This window comes from Coffea arabica, chromosome 11e (assembly GCF_036785885.1).
Source record: "Coffea arabica cultivar ET-39 chromosome 11e, Coffea Arabica ET-39 HiFi, whole genome shotgun sequence".
Lineage (NCBI taxonomy): Eukaryota > Viridiplantae > Streptophyta > Magnoliopsida > Gentianales > Rubiaceae > Coffea > Coffea arabica.
Window position 1 is genome coordinate 50524307 of NC_092331.1, and position 21357 is coordinate 50545663.

Consider the following 21357-nt stretch of genomic DNA (forward strand, 5'->3'; position numbering starts at 1 on the left):
ATTTTAATTTTTAACACACAAAAAAGATTTTTTTCACACATATAAACACATTTTCACATACATAAATGTATTTTCACACACTCACTTCTTAAGTTCCTTGGAAACACATCATAAATAGAATAATATTTTAAATTGCTTGTATTGTGAATTTTAGATAATAAATTATACATTTAAATAGATTAGCTAAAAAAATTGTTTACTTAATTTGTGCTTTTTTAATACTACTAATTGATTGAAACTTATTTTTGTCACAACTTATTAACACTTTTCCTATTCATATCTGTTTTATTGTAAATTGTAATATTCTATGTATATAAATTATTGAATGCTAGATTATATTATACTTGAAAATGTAAGTAAGAGACACATAATTTGTTGTATAATAATTTTGAAATTATAGAAAATAAGTTTGTACTTTAGTCCTTATATTCTCAAAAATTTTATGATTCACGACTCTTGAAATTTTGCAAATTGTTGTGAAAGGTCCATGCATCAAAACTACATTCTGGGGATAATATGCAAATTGCTTTTTTCCATTAAACAACTGGAGACATTACTACATTTTGGTTCTTGGACTCGCTAATTAAGAGGAAAAATTAATTGTCTTGCTGATTGTAAGCTTCTCATGAAGTTGAAGATTAGAGGTATTTACTTCAGACAAAATGAAATCGTTGGACTAGCCATGCCCAAGTTGCCATAATTAATCAAAACAAAATAGAATCTGCAAGTCAACTATATTGATTCAAAGTTAATATCATGATCTATATACATATAATATATATTAGAAGGTATTTTTTTTATTGATTTGGTACAGTTAGATAATTCATCACCTAATTAATTAGAATCATCTAGGATCATACTTGATGCTATGGTCATATTAATCTTTTAGAATTACCACGGCTCTAATATAAAGCAAAAAATATTATATCCTTGTAAAAAGTATTGGTATTGGTCCCCAAAAAATTATTAAGGAAAATCCCAAACTTTTTAAGAAATAAATGAGAGGAGAATTCATGAACTATTGCCATTTTTACCACAAAAAAAAAGAAAAAAAAAGGAGGAAAACAACGTACTCTTAAAAGGTATAATAAATTATTATAGAAGTTGAGCAAGTTTAACTACTGTTATAAAAGTAAGATAAGCATGAGTTTTTATTTCAAATTTCTTTTTTATTTTAAGTAAAAATTAAAAAAATGATTGAAAATATATATATAAGAGAATTTTGAATACAAGTTAATTAATGAATTATTAACACATGTCCAAATGTAAATAGTTGGGCATATGTGTATTAAATCTTGTATTTTGTTATGAAACAACTAAAAGTGTGGATGTCCCTTTATATTCCCAAAAGAATTAATTCATGATTTATGGTTACATTATGTATAGAAGTTACAATCCATAAATCTTTTCATGTGGAGAAATCATTTCATAGGTTTCTTCATATTCTTGTAGTAGTGGGTGTTTAATAGAATTGATGTACCTTTAATCTTGTAGTACCTATATATAGAGGTACATTGACACCCTTTGGGAAGACTTTTTTATTAGTTGGAATATAAAAAAATCATTCTCCATTCCTCTACTTCTTTCTCTAATATCTCCATTCATACTATAAAAATTTATTTTATTAGTTTTACAACACGTTATCAGCACGAGTCTCTACTTCTGAGCAAAGGTGAAATAAGAGACTCTGTCGAGATTCTGCTAGTGTCAAATCAACTGTTGGATATTTTCTCGAGCAACTCTTGACTACCTATTGAGGTAAATCTCTAACTCACAAATTTATTTCAATTTCTTATGGCTAATATTTGAATGATCGGAAAATACAAGTGCCTACTGCTGAACAACCACTAAACACAAAATATATACTGTTTGACATCTTTGATATAATATTTTTCCTTTTAATTCTACTTATTTATCTTTAGAATTATTTGTTATAAATACTTATATTTTGATGCATTGAGTTTTTATAGAAAATCAATTGTGTTTGAGGATCCACTTGTCCTTTGAAATGCTTAAAGAAAAAAATTCGACCACCCGAAAATGGTCGTTCTTTAACGAAAAGATTTGGCCACCAGAAGATGGTCGTTCTTTAACGAAAAGATTTGGCCACCAGAAGATGGTCATTATTTCAAAAGCCTGATATGATAAATTTACCTATGGCTACAAGAACAAAAATTCTGCAATTTTTAGAATTATTTCTCAGTTGAAATTGTGTCGAGAAAATTTTACTCATAAGATATATTGAAAATGATATTCTCCACAATTGATTTCTCGAATATGCTCATGTAGTAGCAATATCGAGAGAAAATTTGAGAAGTGTTCTGTACTTATTGCATGCTAGTTCTAGTCCATTTCCAGAAGTAAATGCCGACTAAATTTCAATTTACTAGGTATGGTTGCTGCCATGTATTTTACTATGACAAAAGAAAAAGTTACCACTTGAAGTGGGATAATAATGATAAGGACAAAAAAGTAAGGATCCTGAAGATAAATGTCCCAAGTACATTTGACGAATCAAAATTATAATAACATCTTCCCATGGTCAATTTCTTTAAACACCCTGAAGGTGTATGATGATTGGTTTAATTTATGATAGTAATTAACTTTTCTTCCTGAAGAAGAAATGGATGTTAAATATTTGGGATCAAAAGATTATGGTGATGATATTTGTCCCATAAGAATTATGGTGACAATGATATGTGTCTCATTAATAAATGCTACTATATACACTATATTCTAATAAGAGAGACAAACACAATCAGTAGTAGTGCTTAAATAATTGAAAGCTCCAGAAGAACAACTGCTATATTTCTTCCTGTAAGAGAAAAGTTTATGATAAATAAAGCACTACTTTTTATCATGTCTCGAAAATTTTATTGAATTTGAATATCCGTCGAAATGGATATCAAATTGAGACATTAAATAAGACAATAATAAAGATCATGTTTAGAAATCAAGTGAGATAAAGGTTAATTATATCATAATAATCATTCGAAAGAGAAATGATTATCGATATAGTTGTCTTCATTCTCATTTGATTTATAATCATCACTTGCAGTAAACCAGAAGTTACTGATCCCAATGGATATGTGATTTTGACAAAAGTGAAAATATTTGAGAGTTGACAAGTATTTATACATAGTCTCTTTATATTATATATGGCTCCAAAAGAAATTTAAAATTTATGCCGGGTATAAATCACTTTTTACGATTAAATATCGTAAAATATTTGATGGGTGATCTATTGAATGATTTATTTATTCTGATGAGTTATGATTTCCGACATTAGGGGGAAGGAAAGATTAACCGAAAGAAAATCATCTGAAAAATTGGATTTTCTCGATCCTCATACAAAATAATGTGAACTAGAAGTTCAAGAAATTATTCATTTGCAGAAAACTGCAAACCAATTGTCAGATATATTATCGACTCCAGAAGAGTCATTAAATCAACTATTCCTGCAAGAAATACTCTGATTAAAATTGATGTTCCTGAAGGACATGCACAAGTGCTACAAATAAATTTAAGACCGGCCTACCTAAATAAGGTATAAATTGATTTCAAATAGCTCCAGAGATTAAATAAATGTTATGCAAAATTCAACCTCCTGAAGAGGTCGCTCCCGAAGAGCCAACTCCTGAACAGAATTAAATCATAGAAAATTTAATTGGAACCGAATGAAATGTAGCACTTGATATTATAGAAGTTGATGAGGATCATGAATCTAGATCGGTTGATAAATGTCAGTATAGAAATGATTGGCTAAAATGGAAAGATGCGATCCAATTTGAATTGGACTCACTGGCTAAAAGAAAAGTTTTTTGACCTGTAGTCCAAACACTTGAAGGTGTAAATCCAGTAAGATATAAATGGGTATTTGTGAAGAAAAGAAATGAGAAAAATGAAATTGTAAGGTATAAAGCAAGACTTGTAACCCAAAAATTTTCACAAAGGATTGGATTTGATTATGATGAAACGTATTCACCTGTAATGAATGCTATCACATTTAGATATCTTGTGAGTTTTGCGGTACATGAAAACTATATATGCGTCTAATGGACGTCGTTACTGCATATTTATATAGAAATCTTGAAAATGATATTTAGATGAGAATTCTTGAAGGATTCAACATGGCTGAAGCATGCAAATCAAATTCTAAAGATATTTATTCTATTATACAAAGGTCTTTGTATGGACTCAAACAATCTAAACATATGTGGTATAACCGTCTCAATGAATGTCTAACTAAAGAAGGTTATACAAATGATCCAATATGTCAGTGTGTTTTTATCAAGAAAAATGGATTAAATTTTGTGATAATTGCTGTATATGTTAATGATCTAAATCTAATTAAAACTCTTGAAAAGATTCAAAATAGTGTTGAATATTTGAAGAAAAAATTTGAGATCAAAGATTTTGGAAAGACAAAATTCTGCCTTGATTTACAAATTGAGCATTTGAAAGGTGAAATTTTTGTCCACCAAACTGATTATACTTGGAAGGTATTAAAGCGATTTTATATGGATAAGGCACATACATTAAGTACTCCAATGGTCGTCAGATCATTAGATCCTAATAAGGATCATTTCAGACCACGAGAGGAGCATGAAGAGACACTTGGTCTTGAAGTACCATATCTCAGTACAATTGGTGAAGAATATCGGAATGCAACAATTAAAAGATCTCAAATGATGTTTGCATCAAGGGGAGAAATTAATACACAGAAATAGTGTACTCTTTTTCTTTCACTAGGGTTTTTGTCCCGATGAATTTTTTTCCTAGTAAGGTTTTAACGAGGCATATTCTTTGTGTAATAGACATCCAAGGGGGAGTGTTATGAAACAACTAAAAGTGTGGATGTCCCTTCGTATTTTCAAAAGGATTAATTCATGATTTATGGTTACATTATATATAAAAGTTACAATCCTTAAATCTTTTCATGTAGTGGAGAAACCGTTTCATATGTTTCTTCATATTTTTGTAGTAGTGGGTGTTTAATAGAATTGATGTACCTTTAATCTTGTAGTACCTATATATAGAGGTACATTGACACCATTTGGGAAGACTTTTGTATTAGCTGGAATATAAGAAAATCATTCTTCATTCCTCTACTTCTTTCTCTAATATCTCCATTCATACTATAATAGTTTATTTTATTAGTTTTACAACATATTTATTATTTTGAATTACTTTTAAACAAGTTGGGTATTGGATACCCAAATAAAAAATCCAACCCGTCCAATGAATAAGTTAGGTTGTTCTTATGCAACCCAATAAAACCCATAACTCAATTGACCTAACCCATCCTTTAAAATTAATGGGCAGGTTGGGTGAGTTGTTGGGTTTTGGACTTTTTTGCGAGCTCTACTCGTCAGGTTACTAAATTCAGTTGTTGGAAATTTTTCTTCCAATAAATTGCGGTGAAGAAGCTGGATATCACTGGTCTCGAAACATGTGCTCTAATTTTAGCTATGAAAGCTACTCAGTTTTGAGCCATTAATTAAATAAGGCTCATTAACTTAAGAGATGCTTCTGAGTTGGAAGAAAATGCTTCATTTTTTTTTCTGGGTGCAAAGGAAGAAAATAATTTCGAAGAAAGAGTATTTTGCCAAAATAATCTTCCTATCGAAAAATAATTCCAAAATTATTCACTTGCAAATATTGTTTCAAGATAAATCATGTTTGATATCTCTTTTCTTACTCATCATTCTTATTTTTTCATCTCTATTACTCTTCTTGTTGGAGAAGGGGGGTGTTCAAGTCACAATTGCTCACAGAAGCATAATATGATACTTAACCAACAAAAAACTTCAAAATCTGTCCTTATTCATTGGTTATTTTTTTAGTAGTTCAGAGGCTAGTACTTGTACATGCAACCTCAAAGGTAAATAAATGCTATTCTTTTTTTATTTTTAATGTTATAGTGATTACAAATTTCTTATGGCATTTGGAGTATTTTGAAAGTAATTGTTCACATATAATTTCACAACAATGTGCATGATGAAAGGTCGATGAGAAAAATGATTTCTTGGCCATTTACCGGTTATGATATTTGAACATTTATATGGTATTGAATTTTGCATAAAACATGCCTACATGAATCCGTTGATCAATTTGCTAAATTCAGTATGTTTACATTCTAATTGTTTGAGATGATCATACTATTAGTTTGTGCTTTTTACTTATTCAATGTATTGATTTCTTTCTTTTTTCATTGGAATTCTTGTAATATTTGCAATTATTTAATCACACTTTCTTTCTTTTTTTTAAAAGTTTTTTTTTGTGCCTTCATTGCTTAAATTCTCTAAGCGTATAAAACGTCCAACATAAAATTTAATTTCTTTTAAAAATCCTTGGAGATTCATAACTTCATGGTCGATAGTGTCAAATTATTCATTTATACACAATGAGTAATCCACGAAGTCACAATAGCATGTCTTCAAAATAAAAAGGTTTCAAAGCATGAAATCATCTTCAATGGAAAGTCACCCACCATTTTTTTTTTTTTTTTGGGTGAGAAGAAGATTATTTTGGCAAAAAGCTCTCCGAACAAATTGGGTGATTTCCATATTGGAATGAATCATTAGTTTCCCGACTTAATAAACTGGCCCAATGCTTGACTCGAGCTCAAGCAAACAAAATTAAATACTTAAGCCAATCTTGAGTCCAACGACATTTGACTTGATGGTATTGGTTGGTCAAGCCCAACAACGAATGTAACATTTGTTCATGGACTGGAAAGGAAAACCTACTCTTTTAGACTTCAAAGCTTCCTTAAAGACGCTAAATGCTCATCTTCGCCATCCTTCATGGACTGGAGAGAAAGGTGGTGGAGCAAACAGTGGCTGTTGCGCATGGGAACGGGTGAGTGTAGTGATATTACAGGGAGAGTTCACAGTTGTTGAGCTCCAACTTTAATCTGATACTTAATCGTGATCGAGTCCAGAATCGTCAGAGCTGGTATTTTGATATCAGTAAGTCTTATATACACTGATAGTGTACATACAATTATGATTGAATATATGATATATGAGTAAAATTTAAATTTTAAATTTAAATTTTGAACACGTGTCATGTATTTAAAGATGATAGTGTATACACTGACGGTGTGTATAAGATTAATCATTTTGATATTAGCAAGTTTTCAACTCTGAAGGACCTGCGAGTCTAGACTTGAGCGAGAAAAGCTTCCAAATTACATAGAGTGTAAGGTAAACTAAGTGCGCTACCATCTTTCTTCAATTCATTTGTTTCCTTGCAGTTTGCGTTCCAAACTTCATTCTTAGCTCTCTCTCCTTCTAGTGGAGGTTCTTTTTATTTTCTTACTTCTTGCTCCATCTACAGCTTGAATGTAGAGATCCTTAGATCTACTCCCCTTGCATGACTGTTTTACTGGAATCTAGGATCCAACCATCAACTTATTTCACTTTGATGAATATCTTAGAAGATGATAAACTAATCGTTTCCTTTAACGGCACCAAACTGTTAATGCAAAAATATGGCTCAACTATCAAGACTGTGTAGTCACTGGTGAAACGTCCAGTGTGACCTGTAAAAGATGGAATGGGCTTTATCTCCTGGAAAGCAACGAAGCTTAATTAGGTCGTTATCTCGAGGCCTTAATGGGCCTTGAGGTTTTGCTGAAATGGAGCTGTATTTGTCTTGGGCTCTAATCTTGGTTTCTGATTAGAGCCAATAGGAATTTCATTTTGGGTCAAGATATTACATTGGACTGGAGTCTTAGCTTCTATAGGTAATTCAATGAGCGAATGCTTTTTTTAATTTAACAAGATTTGAAATTAGGAATGCAAATAAATTGAGTTGAATTGAATTTTGATTTAATTGAACCAAATCGAGTCTCGATTTAATTTTATCAAATTCGAGCTTGACGAGTTTTCAATGTAAAATTCGAGTTTGAGCTCGACTCAAATTTGAGTCGAGTCAAGCTCAAATTTGAGCTTAAAAAAAAAAATTATTTTATTTTAAAATAAATAAATAAAATAATAAATTTTCTTCACAAATAATAAATATTAGGGATATTTATATAATTTTACTATTAAAATAAAATAAAAATATAAAATCAAACCGACTCGCGAGTTAACGAACTAAATATCTTTGAATTCAAATTCGAGTTCGAATTCGACTTGATCAATTCGAACTCAACTCGAACTCAATGCTGACCAAATTCAAGTCGAGTTTTGACTCGAACTGCTTGTGATCAGCTCGACTCACGTGCAACTCTATATGCATATTTGCACAAACATATCCATGAATCCACTCTGACGTGGATTTCATTACATATAGCTATGAAAAACAGTTGTCTCGAAGAAGCCATTTCACTGAGGCTTTGAAACATCAACTAGGCAAGGCAGTGTCCAGACAGAAAATAGCGTCTAACGACAACGATGGAAACAAGCAGTTCTCTTAGCTTTCTTCCTATTTCAAGCCTCCTCTCAGCCAACTTACAATCGTCTTTTAACTGTCACGAAACTCGAATTGATTAACACTATACTCTAGTATCCACTTTTTTTTTAGCATTAAAACAACTTACAATAGACAATGCTTTATTATTCATCCCCAGTTCAAATAGGCGATCACATCCAGGCATTCATGTTACATTTAAAGATCAGGAGCTTTCTTCAATCATCCACAATCAAACAACAATAAAAATTGGATAGCCAAAAACTTAAAAAAAAAAAGATTACAAGTTGATGGTGGCAGATATTCATATCAAACGTACAAAAATCAAATTAGCCAACAAAAAAAAAGAAAATGGAACATAGAAAAATCAATTGATAAGAAAACTTGCACAACCTAATTGAAAAACCAGCCACAATGGTTGTTCCAGTCTTGAGAAAAGAAGGGGCTTTTTGACCCTTTTTCACCAGCATCTCATTCCTTCTACACAAATCGAAACTGAATCCAATGGTCTTGGAGTATCCCAAATGGTCTTGGAGCAAGAATATCCCAAATATAAACTCAGAAATTGGATTTTTCATATTATGGCGTATTAAACAACTAATAATTTTTTTTGTATAAGTACATACCAACGAATTACAGTATTTCCAAAAAGGATGAAATTCCAAACTATAATGGAGCTATCAGAAAAAGGTTATTCACTGTTAATACATCTTATCTTAAAAAAAAAAAAATTTTGCCTAAGTTTTCGTCTTATCATGATACATCGAATTAATGATTGTGTACACCTTGGATATTTTTATATGAATGTACTTCAACACGATACAACAAGAATTGAAGTTTATATAATTAGCAGTGTAACTTCTCTTGCGTATGTCCGCAGAAGCGATTAAAGTGTTGTAAAGGATCACTACTTTCTATAACCAAAATTACTAATGTAAAAACAAGAGGCCGACCACAAAGTTATGCAACCCATATGATAAGATGGATTGCTGGTTTTTCTTGATCTCTTGCTTTATGTAGTAGAACAATTGCCTTGACTGGGAAGTTCTTGGGGCTTTCAATCGGATGCGAGGGAAGAAAATTTCTGTCGATACAGTACAGTGCTGGATTCTTGCATGATAAATATTATGCTATTGGCAAAATACGAAAAGGTGTCCTCAATCTAGTCAGTGATTTGACTCAACTTTTTCTTTTTTTATTTTTATTTTTTTTATAATAGAGAAAATGTGAGATTTAAGAAACAGATAGAGTGAAAGCGAAAATGAGGATAATTTAATCTTGTTGTCAAATGATAATGGTGATCATACATAATAATGCAAGCAGTGAGATTACAAGGTAGAGAACTTGTTCAAGTTGTGTCGAAATCAGTAATTTTATATCAACAAATTACCTTTTATTTTCCTTTTGGCTTTCATTGTGGTGTATATGTTTCTTTTTTTTCCTGAGTTATTGCTTCTAGATCTCTCATCTCCAAAATCAGCTTGAAGTTCAATTCTAGGGTTTTGCTTCAGTGAGACATTGTGTTCGTTGGCTCACAATCGACGCGTCAATGAAAGATACATCAAAACTCAAAATTCATTCCGACCATTTCCGATTAAAACATTCAATTCTCAGGTTGTTGTAGTTGTTCAATGCTCGGATTGTTACGATTACTACTTGCGTATGTTTGTTTGGTTTATTTCCCTTGAATTTTTGAGGATTGGGAAGATTACAGGTTTTAGTATATTAGTTGTAAATAAATAAATATTGCTTCACGCCACCGAGGAGTTCTTTGCCTAGCAACGGATCTTCTGTCCCACACCCTGTGCCACTCTCTGTCCCACTTTTTATTATATTACTATTTCTTCTAAATAAATATCATGTTTTAGTTCTTTTTTGTTTTTTTAAAATCCAATAACTATTAATTGAGTAATACACAAAATTTAACAAACTCAAAAAATCAAAATGCATAAAAACGAGATTTTTTATGAATTTTCTGCTATATTTTTTTTAATTTTCTATTATATATTGCTTTTTTGAAGCTGTTGTATTTATTTTTTACTCAATTAATAGTTATTGAATTTTAAGAAAACAAAAAAAGAACTAAAACATGATATTTATATAGGAGAAATAACAATATAATAAAAAGTTGAACAGAGAGTAGCATAGGGTATGAGACAGAAGATCTGTTGCTGCGTCTTTGCCTAGGGACTAAGGTTGAAACTCTAGAATCAAGCTACAATTTTTTTTTCTTTCTAATTTCTGTTCCCAATTTGCATTGGTTGATTCAAACTCGTGCTAATTAATGATTATCCCTATTATATCTACAACCATTATAATCACAATTTATTTTCTCCGCTTGGTTAAGTAATGTCATCAATATTTTTGTAAACTAAAACTTAATTGATGAATTTAGTTCTAAGGGAAATAGTATCAAAGTGTGGTTTGAGCAATTAAAGACATGCATGGATTAAGTATTTCGCTTGTTACAATTTAACTAGATTATAACTACTAAGCTGACTTTCTTATTAATTGGTTCTCAATGGATTTCATGAGTAAGAACTCGGGAGAATACCAAAGATCAACTTTCTTTATAAAAGAAGAGGAAGCTAAAGATCAAGAATGAATTACACCAAAAATGAATGAATCTAATGATCACTTACTATCTCCTCTCAATTATAGAGGTCACTGATCGACCTTCACTGGCAGAACACTGAGCAGCAATTAAATGGAAGAACTTGGCTGTAGAGTGCAGAACGAAAACAGAAAATAATCACAAAGAAAAACCAGGAAAAAGTTGCATATGTTTGTAATCAGTAATCACCAGGGAAGCTTAATTTCTTCGCAGCAGTAAACTACTATTTCTGCATTCTGCAAAAGATATAATAGAAATAAGAACAAAAAATGAAAAAAAAAAGTAAAAGTAGTCAAACAAAAAAAAGGCCAAAAACTGAGAGGAAGATGAGATAATGAGAAGATTAAGAGGAAAGCTTTGTTTAGTCATTACTAGGAATATTTAATATTACTTTTACAGCACACAGCATTATTACTGTCATCATAGGAGGCATGAAAGCCACGGAAGCAAAACTTACAGCAAATTTATTCTTTTATGTATCACTGAATAATAGCAAACTCTTGAATATATGGTACTAGTTTAGTTTGGGAGAACCAGGAGCTGCTTGCTTATTATTCTTCAAGATTGGTTCTCCAAAGCTAACGTGATCTGGGTTCAAGATAATTGCTGAATTTAATCGGTGCAGCAACGGTACATGATGAAACTCTCCATGGGACGGCCGCAATCAGCACAAGACACCTTCTCAGGTATCTGCCCAGTACTTTCGGGCAATACGAGGCGGTTGCAGTGATGAGGGGTCTGGAGCTCACGAAGTTGCTCGTCCAGAGCAATCACAAAGCGGTCGGGGTAATCAACTTTGTCCTTCCACTCGTCAAACTTGCTCAAGCACTGGTAAACTTCTTTGTCTATTCCTTTAGCCATCTCATGCCGGCCTCTGGCAATGAAAGCCCATCCCTTGCCATCTTGGTCATAGCAAATTATTTTCCCAACATGGTGTATTAAATCACTCTTCACGAACATGCCGTGTTGACCCCAGGACTTAAGCATGATATCCAGCCTCATCCAGAAAATTTGGATCTTAATCAGGTCAGGCAAAATGTGGCTTAGGTTTTCAGCCTGGATGATGAAATTGTTTTTCCTCATGCTTTCCTTCGGGTTTTTTTTCCCCACATAGAGCATCTCCAGAGGGATACGTGCAGTATTTGCAACAGACCGCATAATAGTTGTTAATCTCCTGATCCATTCAATGTCCGCTCCACCATACAAGCATATGTATCTGTTTTGATCAGCCTGTGTAACATGAAATATGTTCAATACTATTATATATACTTGGTACCAAGAAGCAATGTAAAACCACTCTGCAGAATTTCAAGTTTGGCTTATTTTACTATTTCTTGACCCAAATTAGCGAGTTTATTGGTGTCCGAGATGAGAAAGATGTCAATACCCAAAGTAAGAGGTTTTGATGAATGGAGTCGGCTAACAATTCTATCAAGGTTGCTTCCGTCCATAGTTCTTTTTCTCTTTCTTCAGTGAAAGGGAAAGCTAAATTACCCCAAACCCACATCATGTCCCGAGCATTGTAACCTGGTAAAACTCCCCGTGGATGCAAGACCAGAAGTTGTGGTGTCTTGTCAAAGCTCTTGACGTCCTTGATGAATCTGATGAAAGCAGGCTCAAGCATGATAGGGTGAACCGAGTACCATGGCATTGAGTTTTGGACAAGCTCAAACTGCTCATCAGTTGCATTTGAGAATGTGTCAACAACTGGAAGCCAAACAACCTCGTACTGTTTATCTAGCTTAGTTGGCTGTTGCCTTGATTCGGTGTAAAACTGATGGAGGATAGAGAGCTCTTCTTGGGGTATGTGAAGTTCTGAAATAAGTAGCAAAACATGTTTCTTTCTCAATATGTCAAGGCTGGCCTGTCATCATCCAAAAGATAGAAAGACGTCACATACATGATACTATGATAGACAACATGCAAAAGGAGGGAAGATGAGTTCTGGTGAAGAGCAGTGACAAACTCTTTTATTGTTAGTTCCATCATACAGGTGCAGCTGGTGCTCCTTGACATTTATCACAGCACTAAGAATCTTCGTGTTGTCAGTGTTGGGTGTCTTAAACAGTTCAACAAGTGCATTATATGCATCATTCTGTCTCTTGTCCTCTGTAACATGGGAAGACTTGTTCATTAAATGCTGAAGTAGTTTACACAATTCTGATTTACCTATTTTATGATAGTATGTGTACCACATAGTATTCTGAACAGTTCAATATGCAGGTAATTTACCTATTTTCTGCTTTATACTATTCATTTGCTCTTTCAGGTCCTCTTTAATTTTGGCAAGCTTATGAGCCACACCATTCAAGTCCCACGCCTCCGCAGCTGAGTCGACATACCTGTTAAAAAAAAATTACAAGTAAGCAATCACAATAATAAGTTTGCAAATGTTGGTCTAACTGCTTAGTCATGCTTCATTGCATTAATGAAAATTGCAAATAGCTAGGCAAGCATAAATTTCTAGGGAGTACTGCTGAAAACATTGTAAGAAATAGTGCAGAAGGTATCTTCTTGTTGTACATGCCAGCACGTTCAGCTACTAGGACATTTTCTATCATCAGACCAAATAGTCAGAGAAACCAAGAATATAGCTTGGCCAGAAGGGAAAACTGGAAACATACTCGGGTCCAAGGGCAGTAAGGTTCAGTATAAAAGAACAAGCAGCAATGCTACGAACAGTCCAGTAAACTGCTGTGGGGACATGAGCAGTAAGAAACACCCATTCATTTGATTGACCAATGTCCTCTATGGGCAGCTCCTTGAGGTTAATAATACAAGAAGTCACATTCAGCATTGCCTTACTGAGGTTACTAACTGCCTCAAACTTTCGCTTCAAGGCTTCAGTATGCTCGATTATTTCTGGGAGTTCCCTAATAACTGCAAGTGACTTGGCTAGTGGATTCGTAGTGCGAAGCTGAGCAACCAGCCAGAACTTACCATAACTCACAGCAAAAGCTGCAAGAGCTATTGCCACCTTGTCCTCCCACGCATATCTTGATAGTGACCGGCAGAGTGCCATAGCAACAAAATGTTCATCTCCTCCCGAACTGCAGTTGCAGATTACCTGCCATACATTACGTTTACAACATTGAGTAACAATGTCAGTAAAGTACAAATGCACAATATATTTTTTTAGTCTGAGATCTGTTTATGCAATGTCCTCTTTTTGTGTGCGCGCGTGTTAGTGCAATATCATTTTCTATTTCGAACATGGTTGAATTCGCCGAAATTGTGTCTAGTGCTTCGTGAAAGTCCTATGTCCACTGGAGCTCTGATATGTACATATACAGAACGCATACCTCATTAATTGTTTTGTTGATAGCATATGTTAATTCTGGCATGTCAGTGTAACCGCTGCGAATAGCCGTATCCTCCCATGTATCAGCATAATCTTGATCTTGTGCCCCCTAAAATGCACAACAGAGATACAATTTCATGTCAGAACAGGTGATAGACTGAACAACACATTCATGGACAAGGACATATATATACACTCCATTATGTACATATCGTGAAACGAGGACAATAAATTAGTAACAATAACATACACCGCCAAGAAATGTAGCACGTTTCATGATATCCTCAACGATGGGGACGAGAGGTTTTACATCAAAATCACGGCCATCTGGTACATGTGTATCTAGAACTTCCTTCACCCTGTCCATCTCCATTGCTTTATTGGTTGCTTGAGACAGTGGATGGCCCCTGGTTATGGGTACAATTTCACTCGTTGGGCGGGGCACAGCTCTTTCAACTGCTGAATTGGGTGCAGTTGCTGTTGTGGCTGAATGGGCTGCGATTGCTGGCCCCTTGTAGTTGGCAAAGTTTTACTAGCTATTGCGGGAAGCTGTTGAGGTATTTGATGAGAGATGTGGTGGCGCAAAGAATGGCTTGGGGGCCTTATTTATCATGTTCTAATGGAATAAAGGTAGAATGGCTCAACCCAAAAAATAAAATAAAATGAAAGGAATAAAGCCAAAGGTTGAATGAATCATGTTCCTTGCTTTGAATATGGTTTTATCCAGTGAAGTTTGTGAGAGGTTGGAAATTTCAAGTGATCTGCAGGTAAGCTTGTTAGGCTTGCAAAGCTCACTGAAGTGAGATGTAGCCAAAACTTTCGGTTAGGGGGGCGAGAAATCAAGTGCATGGCAATATAAGAAAAATGAAGTAGAGAAAGTATGATAAATTTAAATTATAAATTCAAAATATTATAACTAGCATTCTAACGCTTTAGACAAAATCTTCAAAAGTCATAAACAATTTTCTTTTTTGTTAAAAATTAATCTTAGAATCCTAGCAAATTATGTTTGATTCAATAATGAAGTAAGATAACATAGTGAAAAATCAAAAATACAAATCCCGTCAAAGTTAAATGTTAAGAAAAATAATCAATTAGAAAATTATTGTTTAAATGTTAAAACCTAAAAATTAATAATATAATAGAAGAATTTCTAAACAAAAGTTAGTTTAATTTTAGAACTTGTATTGGAGGGAATAGAGTCTAGAGTTCCTTAGTTGAAAACAAGGACCTCCGATACAATAACATTTCAATTGTATTTTTTAGAATGACAACTTGACTTTCCTGTTGAATATATTTTCCTTTTGTAATCTACTTATATTTCAAGTGATATTTTAATTTAAAGTTAGGAAATTAAATAATCATAATTAAATTGGCATCTTATCTTAGCTCGGCAAGTAGATGTTAGTATATTATAGGAAAGTTATAAAGCGAAGGAGTATTAACTAATAATTACTTTTTGGGGGCAAATAGGCGAAATTTTACTAAGTTTTTTCAATAGATAAATCAAAAGTCAGTTTCTAAAAATATTTTAGGTTTGCAAATCTGGTTAAATATGTGTATTTGATCTGAATCTGTTTGGATTATGTATATGGTCTAAATAAGTTAGGAAACTATTATCAATTTCTGACTGATTAATGACATTTATGCCAAAAATTTCTAGTTATTATTTTTATTTTCCTTTGCTCCTTTTCCCAGCTTGGTAGAGCCATAGTCATGTACTATTCTTGGCATGAGCAGAGGTGAATGTAGGGCATTCCTGTTTAAGAATCGTAGGTAGTTCCAACGTGAGAAATGACAACGAATTAGTTAAACCGTATGACTTTACTCCTTTAGCAATGGGGGGGGTGCTTTTCTTTTTCTTTACTTGATGCTTGGTTTAATTATAATATAAGAAGCCACAAAGGAAGACCAGGAAAGCACATCAATAGAATGGAGCTTGGCTTTAAGTTTCTGTAATTCTGTCACTGTAAAGCTTGCTCACTCTGACACAGAATCTTAATTTGTCTGATAATTTGCAGTAATACGAGAATGACCCTTTTGCTCTAATAAGTTCTATAACTAAGTTAAAAGAGATAGATAGACAACGTAATTTGTTGTCAACAATAACAGTTATAACCTGGGCGGTTGCTAAATGTAGATTCTATCATGTTAGCCAAGGGCAGGCAAGAATTTTGATTACAAATCCTAACGTTAATTGATAGAAGTTATCCTATCTAATCTACTAATTCTTTTGGCAAAAAAAGGAAGTGTAAGAGGATCCATAATTTGCTAAAAGGCCTATAAGTCGATTGATTCCCTCCTCTATCAGCAGGCTTGAATGTGAACCATACTTCTCCAATCTTTTATATGATGCGTTGAACTTTTGCATCAGTAGTCCTTGGAGTATTGCTCAAGTGATTCCTAAGTCATGACGACACACGGGGCTTTAGAATCAAGTGATAAGCGCAATTCAACGTCCTCCATGAAAAGTATCAAATAATATGGAAGTTACATGATCGTTCTCTTACAATATTCTTAAATTGATTTGGAGTACAACTACATCTAACTCGTCAGATATTGGTAATCATCCTGGCTTGATTGCACAACGACTTATAATCGCCGTGCAGAAGCAACTGATAAGGAAATAGACGATGAAGGAAGTTAATCGAAAAGTTCTTAGACTTGAACTTGCCATTGGCTTTGAGAAAGAAAAAGTATGAACTAGCTTGATGATTCCTTAAACAAAGTAAATTTACATAAATGATTGAATGTGTTAGTTCTGGTTCTAGGAAATTGACCAACGAGAATAATTAGGTTTTTGCCAACTCAATAATGACAATAACAAAACAAATAAATCAAACAGAGAAACACAGGAATTTACGTGGTTCGGTCCAATTGACATATGTCCACGGAGGAAGGGGTAGCAGATTTACTATAACAGAAAGAGAGTACAAAACCCTAGAAAATAATTTTCTAGTCCAAAAGGCACCTAAAATTGAAAACACAAAAGTGCCTAAATAGCATTAAATGTTTAATGGCCCAAAGACCCTTGACTTGCTCTTTTGGTTTTATACCAAATCAAAACTCCTCTCAAACTGGGGTGTGGGCCCCCCAAAACTCTCTAGGACTGGTGCATATGGCACTTGAGTTGGTGCCCTTAGCACACTTAAATTTACTTAAGTCTACTATATTTATAACTACCAAGAAAAGATACTTTTTTATAAAAGTCCCGATGTGGGATACAAAGACATACTCAACAAATCTCCACTTTAGCATGTATTCAACATCAGTAAATAGTAGACAAATAGCAAACAAGCTCCACATTCTTTATAAAAGTCCCAACGGATCTCAATGAATCATAAAAGTCCCAACAAACCACAACGAGTCACCAACGAACCAAGATGCAAAAGGTTCGACAGGTCCCAACGGGTCAAATCTCACAAAAGGTTCAACAGATCCCAATGGGCTAAAAACCACAAACATAGTAATCTTGCTCTACCTTCTTCTCAATGCCCTTAACGAGTTCCAACAGGCCAAATAACTCTTCTTCAAAACCCAATTGAACTCCAATGAAAATTTCTTTTCTTCACTCTCTGTAGCACCCAAAACCTATTATTGTCATCAAGAATCCAAAATCTAACCATGACCCAAAACCTAAAGTTCTGATACCAATTTGTTAGGTCTCGTCCCAGGAAATTGACCAATGAGAATAATAGGGTTGATAGGGTGTTAATTGTTAGTAATTTTATTGTTAATTTCCCCTTTTATTCTTGCCAAATATTGTTTTAATTATTAATATTTACTTATATTTGGTATTGGGGTTTAATTTCAGGAACAAAGCAGAAAATTACCAAAAAGGAGGGACTTTTATGGGAAAATGGAGACTTCTAAGGACCTTGGACTCTTGAATTGGTGGGGACCACAAGCTAGTGCAAGGCATTTAGTCATGTGGGCTTTTCAAAGAAAGCTACGTAAGAGACTTGGAGCAAGAAGTACTTTAGAGGTTTTGTCCACATGTGCGGGGACCACGGATAAGAAGCATGAGTCATTTGGACTCTAGGAAAAGAAACGTACAAGACTTTGAATTTGGTGTGGGGACCACTAGAGATAGCATTAGACTTCCTTTTGGCTTTAAAAAGGGAGAAACGTAGGAGAGATGGGGGATCAATAGTTTTTAGGATAGTTTAGTTTTGTTTCTTCCTTGGCTCTTTTGATGGCCTGGACCTCATTGGAATTACTTGAAGATTTTCTTATGAGGCGTGGCTAAATTTGTCTAGTCAAGAACAACGGAGGATTTGGTTCTACTAAATTTGTGAGATCGAATTAGTTTTTATTTATTTCCATTATTCACTGGTATTTGTCTATCTTCTGCTTTATGTTCATATGGTTGTTTTATTATTCGATTATCCAGGGCCCGGATTCTAGATTAATTCAATAACATGAAGCCAATTAGGATAGTTAAATCCGTAATTGTTTAATTATTCTAAACTGGTGGCAACTGGCATGATTGGGTTCGTGTCAGGGGGATAGACAGGCTAACTTAAAGAGACCCTCGTAGCGTGTTGATTGGTTAGAATTAGACTCTTCTAATTATTCATGCAATTAGGGAATTGAACTTCTATGGTCGTACCTAGGGTTATTTCCTGATTAGAGAAATAGTCAACGGTCGTACCTTGGCTATCGACAAATTGAGGAAGAGTTGGTTGTTTATCGCGTGTATGACAACTATAACTAATTTATCAGATAGTAATTGGAATAATCCTTGCATCTGTGATCGAATTAAGTGAACCATCTCTGAAGTTGTCTCTTGGCTAGAGTTCGTCCATTATTACTTTTATTGTGATAATTAGTTATTTGAGTTGTAGTTATTTTATTTTATTTTAATTCATTCCAAGTAATTTAGTTACTCTCATTTTCAAAAACCCCCCATATCTGGAACTTGAGAAGAAATTAAATTATCCCCAGTCCTTGTGGATTCGACCCTGCTTACCGCTACATACAGAATTTGTATTTTATTTGAGCAGGTATTTATTATTGCACAGGTTCGGCACCTGTCAAGGGTTCTTGCCAACTCAATAATGATAATAACAAAACAAATAAATCAAACAAAGAAACACAGGAATTTACGTGGTTCGGTCCTATTGACCTACATCCACGAGTAAAAGGGTAGCAGATTTACTATAACAGAAAGAGAGTACAAAATCCTAGGAAATAATTTTCGGGTCCAAAAGGCACCTAAAACTAAAAATACAAAAGAGTCTAAATAGCACTAAATATTTAATGGCTCAAAGGTTGGTTTGATACCAAACCAAAACTCTTCTCAAACTGGGGTGTGGGCCCACCAAAATTCTCTAGGACTGGTGCATATGGCACTTGGGTCGGTGTCCTTAGCACATTTAAACTTACTTAAGTCCACTATATTTATATCTACCAAGAGGAGATACTTCTTTATAAAAGTCCCGATGTGAGATACAAAGACATACTCAACAGAATGAAATTCAACAAAGCTCCTCATTCTAATTACTAGAAATGAGATGAGAGTTGGTGCCTAATTTTAAACCTTAGAAAAGCTAGAAGAGGTTCTTTAAATTGTCATTTTTTCTATTTTTGAGAGTTGTATCTTTCTTTGCCTTCTGCCCAAGTATTAATTGTTGAGAATCTCTTGAAGTGGTATCTACCAGCTGATTGTAACTGCTTCTTGTTGATTCTCACATGTTCTACTAATTGATACTTTTCCATTTGTCAAAAACCCTACACCAATTTGTTCATTAACCTTTAGGAAGTATCTTCAGAGATCCTCTAATTAGTGGACTTGGTTCAACATGTCAACCATCTTTTGAGTGATGAACACTTGGTGATTGAGATGATTTTTCCTTCTAGCATGCTTTTCAAATCAGACACTTTGACAATGTCCCACTGACTCTGACATTTCTATTCATCCCAATTTTTGTAGCTGGCAAACTAAACTGAATTCATTTCTGAGCATGCCGTTGTTGAAATAAAAATAACCAAGTTGATTGAAAACTAAGAAGAGCTGCGGATTGAAAACGTAAGAGAACTGATTTAAAGTGCACCCACATCTAACTCATCAAAGATTGCTGCATGTCCTGCCTTGATCGAATCAAGGACTTAAAATTATTGTACAGATGTAACTGATAAACAAATGGATGATGAAAGAAGTTGATTGAAAGGTTCTCGGAGTTGAACTTGTCATTGAATTTGAGAAAAAAAAAAACTAGGCTGATGATTGATTAAACAAAGTAGATTTATGCTAACGATTGAATAAAATTCAACAGAACTCTTAATTCTAATTGAGACCGAATTCTAATTCCTAGAAAAGCTAGAGAGATATTCTTCAAATTGTTATTTTCTATTTTTGAGAGTTTTGTCTTTCTTTGCCTTCTGCATAAGTATTTATAGTTGAGAATCTCATAAAATAGTATCTGCCAGCTGATTGTAATAGCTTCTAGATGCTGATTCTCCTATTATCTACCACCTTCTAGGTATCATCACTCTGCCAAATCAACTACTGCTTCATCAGGTCAACCACTAGTTGTTAGAAAATTGACTTAAATTTTTTTAGACAGGTTTTTTATTTTGTGTGAAAGTAACTAGTTTTCTAATTAGTTTTAGTTACTTGAAATAGTAGTAAAGAAATTTTCTATTTTGTTTAGAATTTAGAAGCTATTTCCTATTTTATATAAGTCTAGGAATTAACATTGGTTTTCTGTTATTATTTGATTTTTGACCAAATAATGTTTTCTATAAATTGGTGGGTTGGCATAGTACAAAAAGACACACATAAGGGCATACAAGAGGCGACATGTAGCCTTATACATGAGTGGTGAGAAAGGAATCTTGGGAGATTAGAGATGCTATACAAGGGTTGGGTTTGGATTCAAATTGTATTACAAGGGTTGGGTTTGGATTCAAGTTGTATTATTGTACATTGATTTTTTAGGCTTATGGCTTGTTCTTCATTAAATTGTTGTGTACTTGATATCTCAATAGTTATTTGTTCTGCGCTTCGATCCCAACA

The 21357-nt window shown here is 33.6% G+C and overlaps 1 protein-coding gene across 2 annotated transcripts; it reads right to left on the reverse strand.

The window, feature by feature from the left end:
• Window positions 1-11058: 11058 nt before the first annotated feature.
• Window positions 11059-14894, reverse strand: LOC113718732 (protein SIEVE ELEMENT OCCLUSION B-like). 2 transcript variants are annotated; one of them, XR_011824948.1, is made up of 8 exons: window positions 14587-14894; window positions 14338-14445; window positions 13660-14102; window positions 13268-13377; window positions 13002-13144; window positions 12423-12899; window positions 11493-12265; window positions 11059-11271 (listed from the first exon to the last, which is right to left on the reverse strand). XR_011824948.1 is itself a non-coding variant. In XM_027243639.2 (7 exons), exons 1-7 carry the CDS (start codon window positions 14707-14709, stop codon window positions 11648-11650), a joined length of 2022 nt encoding a protein of 673 aa, XP_027099440.2. In that variant the 5' UTR covers window positions 14710-14894; the 3' UTR covers window positions 11368-11647. The 2 variants fall into 2 exon arrangements, 1 of the variants encoding a protein (XP_027099440.2); XM_027243639.2 differs by lacking the exon at window positions 11059-11271 and having other exon boundaries at window positions 11368-12265.
• Between the last annotated feature and the right edge of the window lie 6463 nt (window positions 14895-21357).